The sequence below is a fragment of the Phascolarctos cinereus genome, unplaced genomic scaffold (assembly GCF_003287225.1).
Source record: "Phascolarctos cinereus isolate Bilbo 61053 unplaced genomic scaffold, phaCin_HiC Scaffold_5;HRSCAF=322, whole genome shotgun sequence".
NCBI lineage: Eukaryota > Metazoa > Chordata > Mammalia > Diprotodontia > Phascolarctidae > Phascolarctos > Phascolarctos cinereus.
The window spans coordinates 452,224,426-452,243,568 of record NW_027555958.1 but is presented as its reverse complement, the minus strand read 5'-3'; the positions used below and the strand labels follow the sequence as shown (position 1 = coordinate 452,243,568).

Sequence of the window (19,143 nt, the reverse complement as noted above, 5' to 3'; positions counted from 1 at the left end):
TTGTCATCTGGTGGGCGGAGGGGAATGGCATGAATGCAGCAGATAGGCCTGTTAGGTCAGTGAAAGCAGGTTCAAGAGCTCAGCTTTCCTGACCTGGGCTCCCGCTGCTCCCACCCACATCAGACTCCTTTTTTAACTCAACCCATGTTCGTTTTCGGATCTCCTTTAGGTCAGAAGCAGTCCTGAAGTTCCTTCCTCCGAGGTAGCCGATGAAAAGGAAGGGGAGACTCCCGCAGCACCTGAAAAAGTGAGTGTGGGTCTCCCATTGCACCAGGGGAAGTGAACTCCTGAGCGGGGTCTTGGCTCTTCACTCGGCTTCCCAGCTGCCCCGGTAACTGCCCAGTAGGATCCATGGTGTATCGCTCACACAGCCCCCAGCCGGCTGAAGGCCCATGCCCCTCGCCTCCCCCAGAGCAGTGGTTGTGTGGGCTGCCTTCACAACAGGCAAGGCCTTTCAACTTCCATTACATGCCCCGATTCTCAGCAGGTAGAGAAATCAGAGCTCTTTTGCTTTTCTAAACAACAGACTTGTCATAATATGCTTATGATTTTAATTATCTTCATGCCAACACAGTATGTTTGGTTTCCTTTCAAATACTTTTGAATATTTTCTAGGAAGATTTCTTTAATTTAGACTCGAGCTCCCTATCTGATACTGCTGTGGAACCGAATCTGGATTTCTTCCAGTCGGACCCTTTCGTTGGTCGTAAGTAGCTTCTTTTGTGTTGGGGCCCAGGCCCAGGCAAGGGTTAGTCGCTCACCTGGGTGGCTGGGATGGTTGGGGAGAGCTGTGTTGTATCTCCTCAGTGCAGTCATGGAAATATGGTTTCTCCTGCATGCAAAGCACTGTGTGGTGGGTGCTGGGGGTACGAAGATAAAAAACAGCTCCTCAGCTCAGGAAATAGATGAGCTGCTGGGTGCATAGACCAGCAGAACTGTCTGCCCTGGAGTGGTCCAGGCTGCCTAAGGTGAAGGACTCTCCATCCCTGAAGGTCTGCCTGCAGAGGCTACAGTTAGGTTTGGCCCAGCCACCAGCAGTGTTTAGATGGGGGTGCCCCTGGCTTGTGCCCCCTGGTCCCCCTAAAGCCCTTTCCACTCCCCTCTGCAGTGGTCAGTTCTCCTGGGGGGGCTTCCAGAGTGGCCGCGTGACCTAGCTCTGGTGCCCATTTTGTACTGGGAAAAGGAGGGCTCTGGGGACAGCGTGTGGCAGTGTTTTGATGGCTACCTTTTTATTTTTGCCTCTAGGGGACCCTTTTAAGGATGATCCTTTTGGGAAAATAGGTCAGTACACATTTACCCCCACAGTGTTTGAAATTCAACCTTATGTCAGTCTGCAGTTAAACCTGGGTTGGGGCGGGGGAGTGAAGAGTGTGTGTGTGTGTGTGTGTGTGTGTGTGTGTGTGTGTGTGTGTGTGTGTGTGTGTGTGTGTGTGTTGGGGGAGGGGGGCTGGGCTCCTCTTCCTCCTGGTTTTAAAATTGGCACAGAGCTTCGTGCTGTTGCCCTTTCCTTTAGGCACAAGTTGGTAGGTTCCAGTCAGTTTTCTGATTTAACAGTTACCCTTTTCTTGAAAATAACATTCATTATCTAGCATCATAGCTAGCATGGCAGCTCCATATCAAGGGTAAGCTGAGAGGCTTTCAAAAGTACCCCCTTCCTCATGCCTTAATAGCATGGGCATAAATCGAAGGTTAAGATACCTAAGCAGTGATTATAAGACCAGAAGGATGAAAGGGAGGGCAGGGAAACATTGCTTCCACCAGAGAAAAAGTTTAAATATTATTTGTCTGATCTTAACCAAATATTTTGTAGCAGAATAATAAATTTCCCTTGGCATAACAATTGTATGAATTTGGGGGGGATGTATCACTTTAAAAGCTCTCATTGACTTAACAAGACTTCAATTCACTCAGCTCTGGAAAGGAGAGTCAGTTTCTCATAGGAAAGATGTCAGCTCCAGTTGACGTGATCTCCTGAGGTTCAGGCCTAAGCCCAGGGAAGGGGTGTTGCTGCTTTGTAGGCCTCAGAATTGACCTCTCTTTTAGCTCTTGTTGGAATTAACTATTTGTTAGGAGTGACCGATGAGCAAGTTGGAAAAGCATGAGCTCTGTTGAGGTGGACCATCCCCATCAGTGGCAGAGGTCACCTCCTTGGAGTAGAGCTTCTACTACCACTCCCCCAGAGTTTGCCAGGTGGTCAGGTGGGAGATGCTCACTTTTACAAATAGATTCTCCTCTTTTCAGTGGCTCCCTGAAATCAACTGGGAGGAAATTTCATTGCATGGCAACCCTGCTGACATTGTGTCCTCTGGCTTGATTTTACTTAGATCCGTTTGGAGGTGACCCCTTCAAAGGGTCAGACCCATTTGCTGCCGACTGTTTCTTCAAGCCATCTGTGACTGATCTTTTTGCTTCCTCGGATCTTGACCCCTTCTCTGCAGTCAGCAGTGGCAGTGACCCCTCGGTAAATGGGAGGCGAGGGATGGAGTGCCTGTTCCATTGGACAGATTGTATGTATCTTACTGAGCTCCCCCAAACTGTAGTAAAGACCCAGTATGTCAGGGGCACCTAGGTGGCGCAGTGGATGAGCACCGGCCCTGGATTCAGGAGGACCTGAGTTCAAATCTGGCCTCAGACACATAACACTTACTAGCTGTGTGACCCTGGGCAAGTCACTTAACCCCGTTGCCTAACCCCCCAAAAAAAAAAAGACCCAGTATGTCCCTCCAGTCAGGCCTGGAGCTCCTCGTTGGGAAAGGCCTTCAGAGCCCAAGTCTGAAACAGGCAAGAAAAGCAGCTTTGTAGTTGGGCCTTGTGTTTGGGCCATGTTCTCAGCCTTATTCCTGTGGCTGAATCTGGGTAATTCTCCCAAAATCCAATATGTTGTGGAGGAGATGCTGCTAGCCTGCTCCCGGTGCTGAGGGAAGTTCTCCAGTGGGGGCTCGGGGCTCTTCAGGCCTTTGGCACCAGGGCAGCACTGGTAGAGTGCGTGCCCCAGCTGCCCTGAAAGCCACTTCCCAAGGGGTGATCATCGCTAGGGCGAGACACTTCTCTCCAGCTTGGTTTTTCTGCTGCCCCATCTCTCAAGCAGGGCCTTCCACTCTAACATAACATTGTCAGTTTTAAAAAGACCAACTTGGCTAGCTCTGGGGAGACTCGTGGAGCATGGCTGTGGAGTAAAGGTCTTCTCAGCCCCTGTATCTCCCAGAGGGGGAAGAAAGTGGCCAGCTGTGGCTGTGGAAGGAGAGCCAGCCCTGAAGAGGAGAGTCGGTGCCCTTCTGATCCCAGCTGGCGTGCTGTTAGTGCCCATCCTGCAGGACATCCCAGCCAGCACTCAGCAAGGTCTTTCTCCTCAGAGAGCTGGCGTTTGCGCTGAGCTTAAAACCGGTCATTACCTGCGTTTGATCACTTTGGTGGGGAGGAATTGTTTGGAAGCAAGAGAGAATTGTTTGGGTTGCTTGGGTTCATTTTTCTTTTTTTGGGGGGGGGGGCTAGGCAATGGGGTTAAGTGACTTGCCCAGGGTCTCACAGCTAGTAAGTGTTATGTGTCTGAGGCCACATTTGAACTCATGTCCTCCTGAATCCAGGGCCGGTGCTGTATCCACTGCGCCACCTCGCTGCTCTGGTTGTTTTCATTTTTAAAAAGTCATAACCCAACATAATTACTTCTTCCACGTTGCCCTAAAGCTGGAGGTGGCATCTGGGATGTTCTCTCAGACTTGTGGGAGTTTAGGTCTGCCATCTTTGGCAAGACAACAATGAAGGCTCTCTGTGTTGTAGGAGTGACTCTTGGATTGTCATGTTCCATTCTGAGCACCACGTTTTCAGTGAGACGTTGACCAGCTAGATCACATTCAGAGGAGGAGGACTGGGGGTGAGGCTGGAAGATGCCATAAGAGGAAGAGTTGGCAGGACTGGGCTTTGAAGGGCTGTCGAGTGGAAGAGGGCCTTCTCTGTTGGCTGGGGTGGGTGGCTGGCAGTTACAGGGAGCCGGAGTTTGGCTCATTTCACATGGAAAATTTCCCAACAATAAGACTTGTCCTTAATTGGAATGGGGTTTTTTTAAGTTCCCCACCACTGGAGATGTTTAAGCAGAGGCTGCATTCAATTCAATTGTACAAACACATACGACAGTCTTGTGTGCAGAGCACCGAGGGATAGGTAAGGTATTGGTTGGATCGTCCCAGGGCTGGATTTTAATGGAGAGGGACAGATGCACAATGCTTTGGTGAAGTGAATCATGTCTCACAGGTCACTTTTTACCCTTGGAAAACACTTAATTGAATCTTGTAGCAGGAAGGGAGCTTTCTTCCAGCATTCTCTGAAAGTGGTAGTGTTGCCTCCCCTTGTAAAGAGAGGGGGTAGGATCAAGACGATAGCTCAGCCCCTTCCAGGGATCCCATAAAAAGGAAGGTTCTAGAAATCTCTTCCTAAGCGGCCCGCTCCATGGCAAGGCCACTCTGATTGCCAGGAGGTGCTAGGTCCCTGGATGGACCTGTCATCTCTTCATCATCTTCCCAGCCTTTTTCTAATCCTTTGAATTTCTTGTCCATGTCCTTTTGTGACTCCTCCCAACAGAGTCCATCCGGCGGCCCCAAGACCTCCTTGTGTCTCGTGATTAATGATGGTGTCCTCTGACTGTCCCCCGTTCACTCGTGCTCTGGCTCCTTCTCTCTGTGCCTCATGGGATAGCCTTTTAGCCCCCTGCTTGTATAGTCAACCACACGCATATACTAGCCGTGCGCTTCGGGACGTGGGGAGATCTACACGTGGAGCAGAAGTTCACCCTCCCTGCAGTCAGTTCTGGCCTAATTGAACCAGATTCACTCAGTGGTCTTGCTTCTGTGCTCTGGGGCCACGCAGAACAGAACCATTTTCTCTTCCACCCCACAACCCTTGGGGTGTGTGAAGGCAGTGTCTCCACCCACGTCTGCTCTGCTCTGGATTAAACGTCTCTTGTTCTTCACCCCTGCCCCACTCCCGTGGCACAGAATGACCAGTTTAGCTTCACGTTCCTTTTCTGAGTCCACCTGTGAGACCTGGAGGTCACACAGCTCAAGAGAGGTGGCCTCGTCGCCGGGCCTGCCCAGCAGTGGGGAGCCTTCTGGAGGTGCTCTGGTCTGCGCTCTGTTGGATCTGTCTTCCCGGAAAGGAAAGGGGCCAGCAGGGCCCAGCGGGACACGTCCCTTCAGGGGGGCCTCAGTCCCGCCTGTCTGCTAGGGGTCTGCATGCACAAGTGCCTTTTAACCTCTCATCTGCCTGGCCTGTGCATAATGAGCCCTTTGGTGGACGGCAGGGGTGCATCTGCCTGTCTGAAAACGTGCCCTGTAGAAAGGAACGTTCACGGTAGGGCATGGCCTGCAAAAATCCCCACGGCATTCTCAGAAAAGAACTGCCAGGAAATGGCCTTCTGACGGGTGGCCAGGGGCACGTTTGCTGTCTCATGTCCTGAAGTTGGGTGTTTTTCAGCTGTTACTGAACAGCTCAACTGAACAACACCCAGTTCTGGGGGGAAATAGAGGCAGGGCGTGTGAACGAGGAATGTTTGCTTCTCTTGACAGAGCGTGTCTGAAATGTTTGTTTAGCTCAAATAGGGTGGTGACTGCAGTCCAAAAGCCGCGGCACTCGGTCTGCGGGTCAGGAAGGTAGCAGCCATTGCTGATGACTGACACCAACCTCAGGCACTTAACGAATGTACGTTGACTGAATGACTGACCGACCAGCTGATTTCCCTCCCCATTGCCGCCTACTTTCAGCCCAGGTTTTCTAAGCTGGCCCTCATACTGAGTCATTGCTCTCCGTACTCTCAGCGGGGAGAGCCTGGCGAGGCCTTGGTGTGGCACATCGGTGTATCTCTGGAGACTGAATCCCTGGTTGACGGGGATGTTTGTGTTCTCCCGTGTTGGCTGTGAGGAGAGCCTGGTGTGGTGGGCTCTTCCATGAGATACTGCAGGTCCTCAGATGTTTCTTGTCCCCACCCGGAGTGGGCATCATTGACTCTCTGTTCCAAAGTCTGCGGTAGATGCCTCTTCTCTCAGATGGGTCTGTGCTAGGGGACGGCGAGCCTTGGCAGTCAGAGGTCAGAGGACCCTGACACCAGCCAGGCTGCGTCTCGGGCAAGTTTTCTCCTCAATCAAGGTTTTCTGTCACTTTATCAGATGGAGACCCTGAAGGACAACGACCCTTTCGCACCTGGAGGAACAGTTGTTGCTGCAGCAAGTGATCCAGGTAAAAAACAAACAAATTAAAAAGCTTCTGACTTCTTTATGTGCTGAACTTATTATGCCGGTCTTAAAAGCACAAATCAGCCTTTCAGGGTTTTTTTCCTAATAAGCACAGATCCTAATGTTTACTGACAACTTTAGGAGGTTTTGTGTTTTGGGGGCCCCTGGGAATCACTTGAATGTAATGTCATGCCACGGGGTGTGCGTGCAGCACCTGACTCCAAGGGAGTCAGTAGCCAATAGCTGCCTTTCTTATAATGTGTGATTCAGTGCAATTCTAGGGCCGGTGAGCATAGCGCCTTGGGCTAGGCCCCATCCTTGCCTGCCTGGGTAAGCTACCGTGTGCTGGAGGGCAGTTCTCGTAATTCATATTTATGTGGCATTTTAAGGTTTACAAAATGATTTTCTCACAACCACCTTGTGAAGCAGACTAGGTAGTTAGTTATATAGTTACATGTTGGTTTTTGTAAGCTGTAAATCAGTGAGAAAACTTGATCGGAGAGGTTATATAATTTGCCAGTGGTCACACAGCCAGTGGATGTGAGCTGGATTTCAAACCCAGGCATCGTAACGGTAGAAACCAGGGGACATGGGATTTGTGAGGGGAAAAAGAGGTGGGAAGAATGGAGAAAGTGTTTCTTCTTGGAGAGATTAGGCAATGTTATTTATGTTTGATGTTATTCAATTTAATACTGAATCAACTAACTTTATTTGGTAATATTTAAATTAGGTTTTAAAAAGTGGGTAGATGAGTTGGCATGATTATTTTAAACCAGGCAGTATGAAAGAGAAAGGAGCTGGAGTGACCTTGGGCAGGATTCCTCATTTGGGAATATAAGTGAAAGAGAGGTGGTGGGGTGGAAGGTGAAGGGTGGACACGATGACTCTTCCCAGTCAGTCCCCTCACAGCTCTGATGGTCCATGTTCATCGGATCGAGATTAAGAGCTGAAAAAGACCATAGGGTCCACTGAGTCCCCCAGCCACCCCACTCCCATTTTACAGATGAGCAAACTGAGGCACAGACAGGGTAAGGGATCTGCAGTTAGTAACTACAGTGGGATTTGAACCCGGGTCCTCCTGACTGGTACAGAAGCCTCAAACGAATAGGAATCTGAGTACCGTGAATGAAAACTGGTGATGCTGTATTTCTGAAGTAAAAATACTGTGAATTGTTTAAGTAAAACTGTTGATAGAATCAAACTTTTTTAAGCACAAAGATTGACCAAAATATATGAAAACTGGACTTTTGTGGGGTGAGCACACGGCCAGGAGAGAGTCAGTGTGGATAAATGTTGGCTCCCCTGGGCAGGCTGTTACTGAGGGAGCCTTAACGTTCAGCTCACGGACCGTGGGGTGGCCTGGGCAGGGCCCTCCAGCCTTCCTGAGGCCTACCCGCAGGAGGGAGCACCCCTCTCACTCCAGCAGGATTTCTCTTCCCGTTGCTGCCTTTGGCTTCTCTCCTTGCAGGTTGTCCCTCCCTTCGGCCATCTGCCTCCCCACGTCCTTCTCTCTTTGCTTTCTCTGGCAGAGCTTGCTACTGTGGATTCAGAGTTTTCCAGCCTGCTCATTATTTCAGCTGTGGGAGCCATAAATTCTGCTCTCCCAATTTTTATTTCTCTTATCTATTCGGGAATATCCTGCTATGGTCCTCTGCTCACTTGGGGACCCAGAGGGTCACCTGCCTCGTCGGGTACTGATTAGTTTTTAGAGGTAGCCTGGTGGCACAGTGGATAGAGCTCTGGGCCAGGAGTGAGGAAGACCTGAGTTCAAATCCAGCCTCAGACGCCCTGGGCAAGTCACTTAACCTCTGTTTGCCCCAATTTCCTTATCTGTAAAATGAGCTGGAGAAGGAAGTGGCAAACCACTGTAGTCTCTTTGCCAAGAAAACCCTGACTAGGGTCACGAAGACTCGGTTGCAGCTGACATGGCAGCCCATTAAGGCGTCAGTGCAGCGTATCACCTGTGGTCGGCACTTAATAAATGCTTGTTGGCTGACCGTCGTGGAGCGTGGCTTTCATTTACAAAGTGAGCCGGATATCTCCGTGTGTCTGTGTACATCCACAGAGAGATGTATGTGGGTGTTTGTGTGTATGTGCCTGTCTACAGTGCGAGACAGAGGTTTGTGTGAACGGGGGTTGGTCTTAAGCAGTCAGAATGGGGTGCTGGACTCTGCATTAGAGTCCGAAGCCTTCCAAGTTCGATTCTACAACTTACCATGTTTGTAACCTTAGACAGTGCAGTTAGCCTTGCTGTACCTCAGTTTCCCTCTCTGCAAAATGGGCATAAAAATCGCAAAATGGGATCTAGAGTAAGGGGATTAAGGTTCCAATCCCACCTGTAAGGCTTTATGTGGGGCAAGTCATTTACCTTCCCCGGGCCTCAGTTTCCCCCTTTGTAAAGTGAGGGGGCTGAACTAGGTGACCTGAGGTCCCTTCTAGCCCTGGGTCTCTGATCCTGCGATCTGTGACCACCATGTAAAGGAAATCCTGTCCACGAGGCACTTGTGTTCCTCAGGGGCTGTCCAAGTCTCTGCTGGTGGGTCTTGACTCTGGAGGGTTTTCCCCGAGTGTCAGAAGAGCTGTTTTATTCTGCACATAGGCACTGCTTTTGTAGAAGAAGCTTACTGGCCCTGAAACAGAGAGTCGTAGGTGCCCGCCCTAGAAGCTGCTTTGGAGCATATCTTGTCTCTGAGGCCCCTGAGGAGAAGGGACTTAACCAAGGGCACGCATTTGAACTGGACCAAGGGCATCCTACCTACACGGTGTTGGGCTGTTTATGCCAAGGGCACCCCACCTCTCGACGACGGGAGCGACGGTGGCCCTCCACTCTGTCCTTTACGTGCCTTTAGTTGTACTGAATTTCAGCAAGTAGCCCTCTCCCCGATCTGATGGCAGCATCTGATTGTATGTGCAGAAGCTAATGTGCGCTTTGTGTCTCGTGTGTCTGCTTTAGCTGTGGATCCCTTCACATCTGTGTTTGGAAGTGACTCCGATGAAGGTGGATTCGCTGACTTCAGTGCCCTGGCCCAGGTAATCTCCGGAGGGGCTTGTAGTGAAAGGATGCCCACTTCTCTTTGAGTTCTACAAACCTGTCGGCTTCTCCCCTAAACTCCGCTGCGGCCCCCCAGCCATCAGTCTGATCTCAGACCAGAGGGAGGGATGGCGTCCGGGGCACTGGGAGGGTGGTGGGGGCGTCAAGGACATCGAGTTTGAGGTGTCTGAAAGTCACCTGGGGTTTCTGGGTGAGAGGGCCGCCAGTGAAGCAGCACCACGGAGGGGCGGGAGAAGAGGGCCCAGGACATAGCTTTGGGGATTCCTCAGCCTGGCCGATGCATCCGCTCCCCACTGAGTTCAGGCCACTCTCCCTGCTCTTCTGGGAGCCGTGGCCTTCTTTGGTGTGTGATGAAGTGGTTTCTAGCACCGGGCTCATTACATCCTGTCCCCGAGCCTTGGTTTCTGTGTTTGCAAAGCGGTACTGCACTTCTGCCACCTCACATTGTCCTGGGAAAGCGTGAGCTGCTGTGGTTACAGAGGGCATCTGCCCTCATCTAGGGGGACTGTGTGCGGCTCAGGGTCCCTCCAGGCCCTTTCCCTCCTTGTTCTCTGGCCTGTCCTTCTGTTCTGTGGGGATGGCAGCAGCTTCTTTGATGCACACAACAACCCATCACCCGCTTTTGACAAATGAAGAAACTGAGTCTGAGAGAGAAGGGAAGTTGACTTGTCCAGGGTCCCCTAGTTAATCAGTGCCTGTGGTGGGTTTTGAATTCAAGTCTGTCTCCATAGTCCCACATGCAGGAAAGTGCTTTGTCAGCTGTCCAGTTCCCATCTAAGTGTGAGCTCCTGTCCTGGCTTTTGGGCAGGCTTGGTGGCGTGAGTCTCTGTGGGGCAGAAACACTTAGCTTGAGGCCTCTCCGGAGAAATTAAACACCGAATTCTCTTGCCTCAGAATGGCCAGGAGGCTTTGGGCTCCTGCCCTGTCCCCAGGCTTGTGCCTGAGCTCTGTAAGCTGCTGCTCCCTCCTCTCTACAGCCTTGGCTGTTAGGGCCCCGTGAGCTGACAGTCAGTCTGGAAGGTAGCTGGAGGTCAGGTCCCATGATGAGTAGACCGCCCCTCCATCCACGTTGTACGTGTCCTGGACAGGCTGGCTCATGGTCATCCGAAGGTTTCTTGTGCCAGTACTGCGTGCCTGGCATCTGAGCTGCTTCTGATATCGTTTCATCCAGGCCCAAGGCAGATGGAGGAGGTGACAAGGTGTAGGAGGCACCGGGGCTGCTCCTTCTCTGCTTTGTGATCCGAGAAAAATCTCCTCCACAGTCTGGGCTCCTGTCTCCTTAGGGCCTCAGAGGTCCTTCCATTTCTGGGTCCTGGGATTCTCCGGAGGTGGAGTCATTTGTTTTAAATCAGGACTCCCTCTCCTCATAGCGCTTCTCCTCCTGTCATTCCTCACCCTGCGGCATCACCATTTGCCTGCCTGTCGATGACATTGTATGGCCACAGCCTTCTTGACCCATTTTCATTCCAGTGATGGTTCATTTCCCATTGGCTGGACATTGACCTATAGGAAAGCACATGGTTGAGTCTTATGAGAATCACTGAGATGTCTGCTCAGTGCAGGAGGGACAGGCCTGGCGGGGAGTGTGAGGCCTGGCCTTTCCCTTGGACGAGCTGTGCCTGCCGCCTCTCCGTAATGGGCGCAGTGGGACTTGCAATGCCCAACACCCAGGATTGTTGGGAGCCAAGGGGGTCATCAGACACAATCCACAAGTGCTTAATAATTTGCCTTTTTGAAGTGTGACGTAAAGTCATCTCCGCAAACTTCTTTTCTTCCACGAAGGACAACAAGGAGGACCCATTTGTCCCGGCCACATCCGGCTCTGCTGACAACGTGGCCACAACTCAGAGTGTGTTTGAGGAGCCACCTCCGGTCAGAGATGAAGACGTGCCCCCTGCTCTGCCTCCCAAAACCGGGACCCCGACCCGGCCCTGCCCTCCCCCACCTGGTAGGAAACGTTTTGTGCCAGTGTGTCCTTCTTCCCAAGGGCTCCAGGGATGGGAAGGTCCCGAGTAAATGTGGGGCCTCCACGGGTCAGAGGGCACTGGTCCTGGGGGACCAGGCTGTCTTAGGATGCCCACAAACAGACTGTCCACCCTCGAGGCCTGCTATTGTACCAACTTGAGAGAGAGGGTGAGTAAGTCTTTAAACAAGGAGAACTGTATAGAAGCTTCCTGTTTGGGGACATTTGTTCATTTGAGGGAGAGAACATGTTTGTCGTGGTTAACTTGTCATCTTCAAAGATGGCTACAAAAGAGTAGGCCTGGGAAAGCCCCGCCCTGTGACTCCTTCCTCAAGAAGAGCTGCCAGCCCCATCAGCCAGCCTAAAGTTTGTGACAAAGTAACTTAAAATTAAATGAGTGTAATCTTTAAAAGAGTATTACTTTTTTTTTTGTTAAGTAAGGTGGAGCTTTTCTTGAGGGGAAAGACTCCTCTGACTTCCGTGAAGCATAGTCTGATTTCTGAAGTTGCCCACGGGTGGTGAGGAAGGCTCCCTGTGAGCGCCGAGGCCCAGCTGCCGCTGCTACTGTTCTGAAAATCTGAGGATCCCCTTGGTTTTTCACCCTTTTGTTCTCAGTGGCTGCGTTGGGCGGTGAGTGTGCGAGGTGGCCTCAGACTGCAAAGTGAGCAGGCTGCGTGTCATGGGCTGGCCGGGCCACGCCAGGCTGTCTGCAGAGCAGCCAGGCACCTTCACTCTGCCCGTGGCCCATGAGGCAACTTTAAAAAATAAATGACATGTAATTTGAAACATTGGTGGCCAAATTCCAGGCCCAGCAATTCCGGGCGCTTCTTCCCGCCTTCTTTCTAGCAGCCTCCCTCGAGCATTTGGACAAATTGTTTTCCTCTTAGAGTTTCAGGATTTTCAGACTTTTTGGTGTGCTACTGCCTTTGTCTCGTCAGTGACTCCCGGCCTCTTGGTTGCCAAGTTTGCCCAGTCCCATGGGGCTGACGAGCAGCTGGGCCTCAGGCTACAGACAGCCCTGGACCTCTCCAGTTAGACTGTGTGGCTCCCGGCAGAGCCTTCAGGAAGCCGCAGAGATGCCCTGAAGGCAGAGGGACTTCTTCCTGTGGGAAGGCCAGTAGCAATTAAGGGAAACAGAGTCAGCTCCAAGTGATTCCTGTAGGCATGCTTTAGTCCCGCCCCTCTGTGGATCATACCAGGGGGCAAAGTGGCCTTATAGAGAGGTTCTTCAGGCTATAAAAAGGGCAGTCTTTATCAGGGTTTGCACTCAGTTTGAAGCATCAGAAAATAATGGAAAGTATCTTGGCACAGTCTGCAATACAGATGTGTTCCCAGTGAGCCATCAGAATAGCCAGCGTTGAGGATGCCGTGGCCATCTCTGGTTCTGGGACCCTTGGGTTGGTGGGGCTGTCTCTTTCCCTGACTTCTCCCTTCCCTCCCCCATGCCCGTCCCCCAGAAAAGTTTAAAAAGAAATGTGATTTAGATCCAGAATTGGTGATGTTATTTTAAGGTGTGCTGAGTGAGCAGGGAGATGTGTCAGAGGCACTCCATTGGCCCCAGGCAAGGCTCAGCATTGGGCTTGGAGACATTTCCTCCCTTGAGGAAGAGAAATTAGAGATGGTTGGGGTGGGGGATATTTTGATGGTTATCATATAAACATATAGAAAGATATGCAATGCATTTGATGAGAGAAATTAGAAAGCAAGGAGTATGAGGGCCATGCCAGAGTTTGTCAGTGATTCGTCCTGCATCTCGCTGCTGAGCCCCTCCTGCGGGCTGGCCCAGTCCCTGCTCATGGCCCAGATGGACACAGATGACGAGAGGCCAGGCAGCCTATAGGAAAGGCGATGAACCAGGGCCCTGGCTCCGGAGCTGGGATCCCCACACCTTCCCAGGCCAGTGGCCTCTCTTGGGGCTTTCCTTGTCTTTCCTGCGCCTCTTTTCCTTCCTCAGCTCGGGCTTCTTGGGAGAAAGGTGCCTTGAGGGCTTCGGGACAGCCCGGGATCTCTAAGCTTAAAGGCGTGTTGGAGGCAGCTGCTTGTCAGCGTTCTGGGGCAGGGGAGAGAAGCTTCTCCAGGCCAGTGGTGTTGGCACGTGCTTGTGGTTCTGTTTTTTCTCTCGCTGAGTTAACTTTAATGATTTTGATACAGGGAAAAGGTCTCTCAGCCAGTTGGATTCTTCCGATTCCCTAAAACTGAATGACCCATTTCAGCCTGTCGCAGGCAATGGTAGCCCCACAGAGAAAGCTCTCGATCTGTACCGCAGCCCGCACATCACTGCTTCCGCCACCGCTGCCCATAACGAGGCTGCCTCAGGCTGCGGTGCTAACGTCAGCGCTGTAAGTACTGGGGGAAGAACTGGACATCTTCTGTTGTCTTACAAGGCTCTATGTGAAATGTCTCCATTAACAGCCATGTCTCTAACACATAAAGTGAATTTAGCTCAACTCCACACCTTCGTTCCCTTCTCCTCCACCAAGAAACCCTGTGCTTAGTTTCCAGGGGAGGGTTCTGGATCATCCTGGATCCCAGGGGCTATGTCCTCAGAGGCTGTGCTGCTAAGCCAGGCCTGCCCCAGTCTCTGGGGTGATGTCAGTAACCTTTCCAGGTGGGACAGCGGGTGCTTAGGAATGATGGGCTAGTGGGTAGGAAATGCTAGCTTGCTTACTGAGTTCTTGGCAGGTGTGAGCTATTGATGTGTTGGGCTGTGGCTGCCTGCCCACCCAGGGCAATGAATGCACGTTGCTCGCTCGCGCGCGCTCTCTGTCTGTCTGTCTGTCTGTCTGTGTGCATGTACATGCCTGGAGTATAATATGGGGAGAGTCCATTTTTATCTAAATTCCCTTTTTAATAGGCGTTTTGCCATAACACTGCTACTTGTAAGTAAGAGGGCCTTGAACATTGTACATACCTGGGGTGAGGGGGCCTGTGTTATTAAGGGAGGAGGCGTTTTCCGGTTGTTTTTCTCATTTAAATATAATGCTTTCCTCCCCAAAGAAAATGCTTGGGCGTAAATTCGGCTGGAGTTAAAAGAAGTAGCAGCAGCAGTAACCGGAGACCATCCCATCAGAGGGGCCTTTTCTCTGCTTGCTGCCTGGGGCCTTGGTTAGTGGGGTGGCCGCAGGAAGCCTGCTGACTCCCGTTCCCTTGGTGTGCCTAGCTCTTAGTCAGCGCCACCTGTGTGCAGAGCTGTCAGGGGGAGAGGGTGGGAGAGGGGCTCGAGCTAGCTGCTCCCCACTGCCCCCATGGGAGTTGGCCCTCTGCTGCCCAGCTCTTGCTGCCACCCAGGGTGCCCACTCCTGCCAGGCCTGCCCTCCTGGAAGTGAGGAAATGACGGAGCAAGAGTCACCTTCTACTCCAACCCCTGCACAGGCGTGACAGGCAGGAACTGAGACACTTTACTGTGTTGGCCATGTTAAATTTAATCTGAGAGAGGGGCTTCAGTGTAAAATACCCCCTGACGGTCAGTCTGGAGTCATTCTCTGTACAAACAGAACCCTGCCTGGCATTCCCGGCACATAGGAGGCACTTAGTAAATGCTGGTTGGTTGGTAGGTAGGTAATGCTGAGCCTCTGGCTCGAGGACATTCTTATGCACCCCCCCCCCCCCCATGGAGTGGCTTCTTTTGTGGTTCAGAAGGACTGGTTGAGCTGCAGTCCTTGGCTTGAGCAGGGGCACAAGCGCCATGGCCGGGAACTTTGGACATCCTTCCTTCTCTTGACCGCCTGCCCTTGCCTCCCTGCAGTGTCGCCTTCCTGCATGGGGTGCGTGTTCGTGGTAGGTTCTGTAGGTCTAGCCTGCCCCTGTGCCCCTGTGTTCTTGGGAAAGCGACTTCTCTGCCCTTAGAACTAAGAGTGTCCGGTCTGGAGGGTGTGGGGCACTGAGCTCAGAGTCTGCCGCTTTCTGCCTGGGTGACCTTGAGGCAGGGCCCATCCCCTCCCTGGGCCTCAGCTGTCTTTTCTGTGAAATGGGAGCTTTGGTTGGGGTCACCTCCAGAGTCTCTGTGCTCTAAAGCGTTGATCTCCTGGGTTGACGTTGGGGTGACAGGCATCCCCTGCAAAGCCTCCTCCCTCTAGAATCTCATCTTTAGTCGCTGTTACGTTTAATGTCTTCAGGTGGGATGTGAAATGACAAGCACCTGCTTCCCCAGGGCCCTCCTTGCCATCCCTCCCCTCTGTCTAGCTGTTCCTTTGAAGAAAAGGCAGCCCTGTTCTCTGGAGCATGTCCAGCCACCATCCTTTAGTCTCTAATGAGAACAGAATCCGGACTTGGGTTTCTTGGGGTGACTTGTGTAGTCAGGGGTTTGCTGCATGATTTCCTGGTAAAGATGCCTTGAATTCGGGAGTTAGTGTGGAGCCTCGGCCACAGAGAGGGGGTAGCTGTGCACTAGCAGTGGAGATGTTCATAGCCTGACGTGTGCTCTGTCTTTCTGCCGGCAGTATCCAACTGAAGAAGATATGATTGAATGGGTGAAGAGGGAAAGTGAGAGGGAGGAGAAAGAGAGGCTTGCCAGGCTAAGCCAGCAGGAGCAGGAGGACTTGGAACTGGCCATCGCCCTGAGTAAATCAGAGATATCAGAAGCGTGAAAGGCAAGGACGACACCGCCAGCAGCATCCCTGCTCCGGAACACCAAAGTGCAGGGGAAATGATTACTGGAAGCTACCTAGGAGCATGAGACTGTAGGCGGGGCCCGACATCTGGCAGCATTCGCCTGGGCTGCTTTGAAAGTGTCAGATCAGAACCCCAGAACGTGCCCTTTCCCTTTACCCAGAGATGAGCTCCCCTTGTGGCCACGTCCGACCTTTGTCCTCAGCAAGGCCAGGGGCTCCTAGGGCCGCTGTGGTCTGAAGGAGGTGGGGTGGGCAATGCCTTCTGTTCTCGGAGGACTAGCCTGCTATGCACACTGCAGTGTGGAAGGTGAAGTTGCATGTTTCCATTTTCTCCTTATAAAAGTCATGGGCAGCTTTGGTTTTCTTCTGGACCAGGGGAGAGCCCTGCTTAGCTAGACTCATACCCTGGACTCATACCCATGGCTGGTAGCCATGGGGCATGACTTCAGATTGGCTCTCTTCCAAAATGCTTATGTGGGAAATAGGTCAAAATCCCTGCTTAACATCAGAGACCTCCCTCTCCATGTTTGTAACCACAAAGGTGGAGAAAGACCATTGTTTCGAGAGGTTACCCCATCCATCAGTTCTGAGCAGAAACCTTAATTAACATGGTGATAATTCTCCCCTTCCCAGGACACACACCATTGGCTCTATTCATCACAGGTTTTCAAAACCTCCTATACCTTTGGCCAGAAGGAGCTTGAGCAAGCCGGGGCTGTTAAGATACTTTATTATCTGTGTACAAATGTTTTCTTTCGTGAAGGTTCCACTTGACTTGCCATGGAGTACAAGTGGGCAGAGGAAATCTGTCTCATTAAAACCTCAGTGAGGCTTGGAGGGAGTTTGGTTAGCTCTTCTCTCCTCTAATGATTTCCCCGAGAAAAGCTGGTGAGGCCAGCAGGGTTGTCTGGAGCTCAGGCAGCCACAAGGCCCCAGCCCTTTCCAATGGGGAGCCCCTCTCCTATGTGAAGCAAGTCCCCAGGCGCATCCCAGAGGGCAGTGGCTCTGCCCTAGGGCACCCTGTAGACTTCAACAGAAAGATGAAATAACTTTTGGCTTTTTTTCCTAACAACTTATTAACTGTTCGTGTCACGTCTCAAAGGCCAGGGTACAAAAATGGTACCTCAGACCCATGTTAAGCTCCCAGCAGCCTCCAGGTGGAGGTCACATTGACATGTATTCATGAAAGTGGCTCCTCTCCTACCCGTGCACTTCATCTGCTTGTTAAAAGACCTGCTTAGCTTAATTTTTGAGCTGCCCTGCTCCCCTGTGGCTCCCCCAGCCCCAACACAGTTGGCCTCTCGTGAGGGCAGACCTGTTAAATCACTAGCCACCATACCTGCTTTGTAAATAGAATTGTTTCCAGGTGGGACCCTCCGGCTGAAATGAGAACTGTTGCCCCCCCCCCCCAAGGCTCAGAGCTCCCCGCTGAGGCTGCCCCAAGGGCTGTTAAGGGGGGGTGACCTTTAGGTGGGTGGTGAGCACTCTCCTCCCTCCCCCCCCTTGTTATTTCAGGAAAACAGGTAAGTTGACTTGAACAACCTTCTTTTGCACTGGGAAAATGAACAGCGTTACAGCTGCTCAACCAATAGGAACCTTTGGTAAGGACTCAGTCCCTCTGCTGTGTCTATACCAACTTGGATGTCTTCAGTGTACACTAATCTGACATGTTTAACTGGACTACATCGACTCTGAGCTTTTGTTTTAAAATGTACACTCAGTGGACCAATATGTTATGAAAAGTGTATATATTCTGTATGTGCGTGTGTGCGCGCGCGTGTGTATTCTTGCTCTCACGTCTGGTGTTACAGTCAGGGAGTCTCCTGGTGGTCAGTTTCAGGTTCTTGACGTGTGCTGTGGTGTCCACCACACTTGAAGGCAAGATCGGCCCCTGCTGGGCATTTCAGGTGGGCTTAGGCTCTGTTTATAGGATTTTCTCCTTTGTCTCCAAACTTCTAAACTATAGCTTGTAATTATGAGGAAATAAACTTTAAATATATAACAAAGCATATCGTCTGTCCTGCCTTCCCTGTGCGTTCTTGCTTCAGGTTGGTAGAAAGAACCGAGTCTAGAGACCAGATTGGAATCCAGGCCCGTCAGACTCGGAGCGGGTGCTGTGTCTGCACTGCTGATGAAGGGTAGCAACGTAGTGGCAATGAGGACGTTGCACCGGGCCTCTTTGTATGAAGTGGACCTTTGAATTGTACAGAAACCCTGCCAGGTGAGGTGTGAGTCCTGATTCTCTAGTGACACTGTTTCCTCTCTGTACCTCCAGCACACTTTCAGTCAGTAAACATTTATTAAGCACCTACTGTATGCCAGGCACCATGCTAAGGTCTAAGAATACAAAGAAAGGTAAAAGACAGCCCCCGCTCTCAAGGAACTCACTGTCTAATGGCAAAGACAGTATACCAACAACAATAGACAAACACGATCAATGAATTGGGCATAATCAACTAATATTAGAACTGAGGGGGCTTAGGAAAGGCTTCCTGTGGGATTTCATCTTGGACTTTGGGAAAGCCAAGAGGAAAGATAATGAGTTCAATTTTGGATTTGTTGAGCCCAAGATGTCTACCATGAGATATCCCAGTAAGAGATATCCAAGAGGCAGTTATATGTGTAAGACGAGGTCAGAAGAGAGGTTAGGGTTGGACAAATAAATCTGAGTTGGTAATTTGGGCCTAATCCAGTGAGCTGAAATTTAATAGGCATGAATGTGAAGGCATGCTTAGATTCAAACAGTCTGCTTCACAAATGTAAGAGGGGGGCCTATGGCTAACCAGTCCACTTGAAAGACACCAAGTGGTTTGACAGGATCGTCAGCTCAAGATGAAGGATTGGGGGGTCGTGGCAAGAAAGCCTCAGTGCCCTCTTGGGAGATACAGAATCTGAGACAAAGGAGGCAAGCGGTTGTCTTCTTCTGTGCTCTGGGCAGATCACTCTTGGAATGTGATGTGTCAGTCTAACAACATGCAAACAACAAGGCACCCGCAGGGTGAATGGAAGGGAATCTGGAAAGGGAAGACCCTTGCAGCTGGGGAATCGGGAAAGGCCTCCTGCTGAAGGGGAGATTTTAGGAAAATGAAGGCATGCGAGAGCCGCTGCCGCTGCAAAGGGCGCAGAGATAGGAGATGGCCTGCCTCAGGAAGGACAAGTCAGCAGTCTAGCTGGATTGGAGGGTGCAGGGGAGGTGGTAAGGCATGAGGAAGATGGAAAGGAAGGAAGGGGCCAGCGTAGCAAGGGTTTTAAATGGAGGACTTTGGGGTTTGATCCTGAGGTGATAGGGACCCACTG

The 19,143-nt window shown here is 51.4% G+C and overlaps 2 protein-coding genes across 2 annotated transcripts in view; both read left to right on the top strand.

Moving 5' to 3' along the window:
* EPS15 (epidermal growth factor receptor pathway substrate 15) overlaps nucleotides 1-17,852 on the top strand; it is a 129,691-nt gene extending 111,839 nt beyond the window's left edge. The window contains 9 exon segments of the mRNA XM_020987743.2: nucleotides 170-247; nucleotides 616-706; nucleotides 1,246-1,281; nucleotides 2,325-2,461; nucleotides 6,156-6,225; nucleotides 9,175-9,251; nucleotides 11,056-11,221; nucleotides 13,388-13,575; nucleotides 15,676-17,852. Of these exon segments, the coding sequence (XP_020843402.1) occupies nucleotides 170-247; nucleotides 616-706; nucleotides 1,246-1,281; nucleotides 2,325-2,461; nucleotides 6,156-6,225; nucleotides 9,175-9,251; nucleotides 11,056-11,221; nucleotides 13,388-13,575; nucleotides 15,676-15,822 (990 nt within the window). The 3' untranslated portion in view covers nucleotides 15,823-17,852.
* An 80-nt stretch (nucleotides 17,853-17,932) lies between these two features.
* TTC39A (tetratricopeptide repeat domain 39A) overlaps nucleotides 17,933-19,143 on the top strand; it is an 82,388-nt gene continuing 81,177 nt past the window's right edge. Inside the window, exon 1 of the mRNA XM_020987739.2 lies at nucleotides 17,933-18,067. Coding sequence (XP_020843398.1) covers nucleotides 18,030-18,067 — 38 coding nt within the window. The 5' untranslated portion in view covers nucleotides 17,933-18,029. The remainder of the gene's footprint in view (nucleotides 18,068-19,143) is intronic.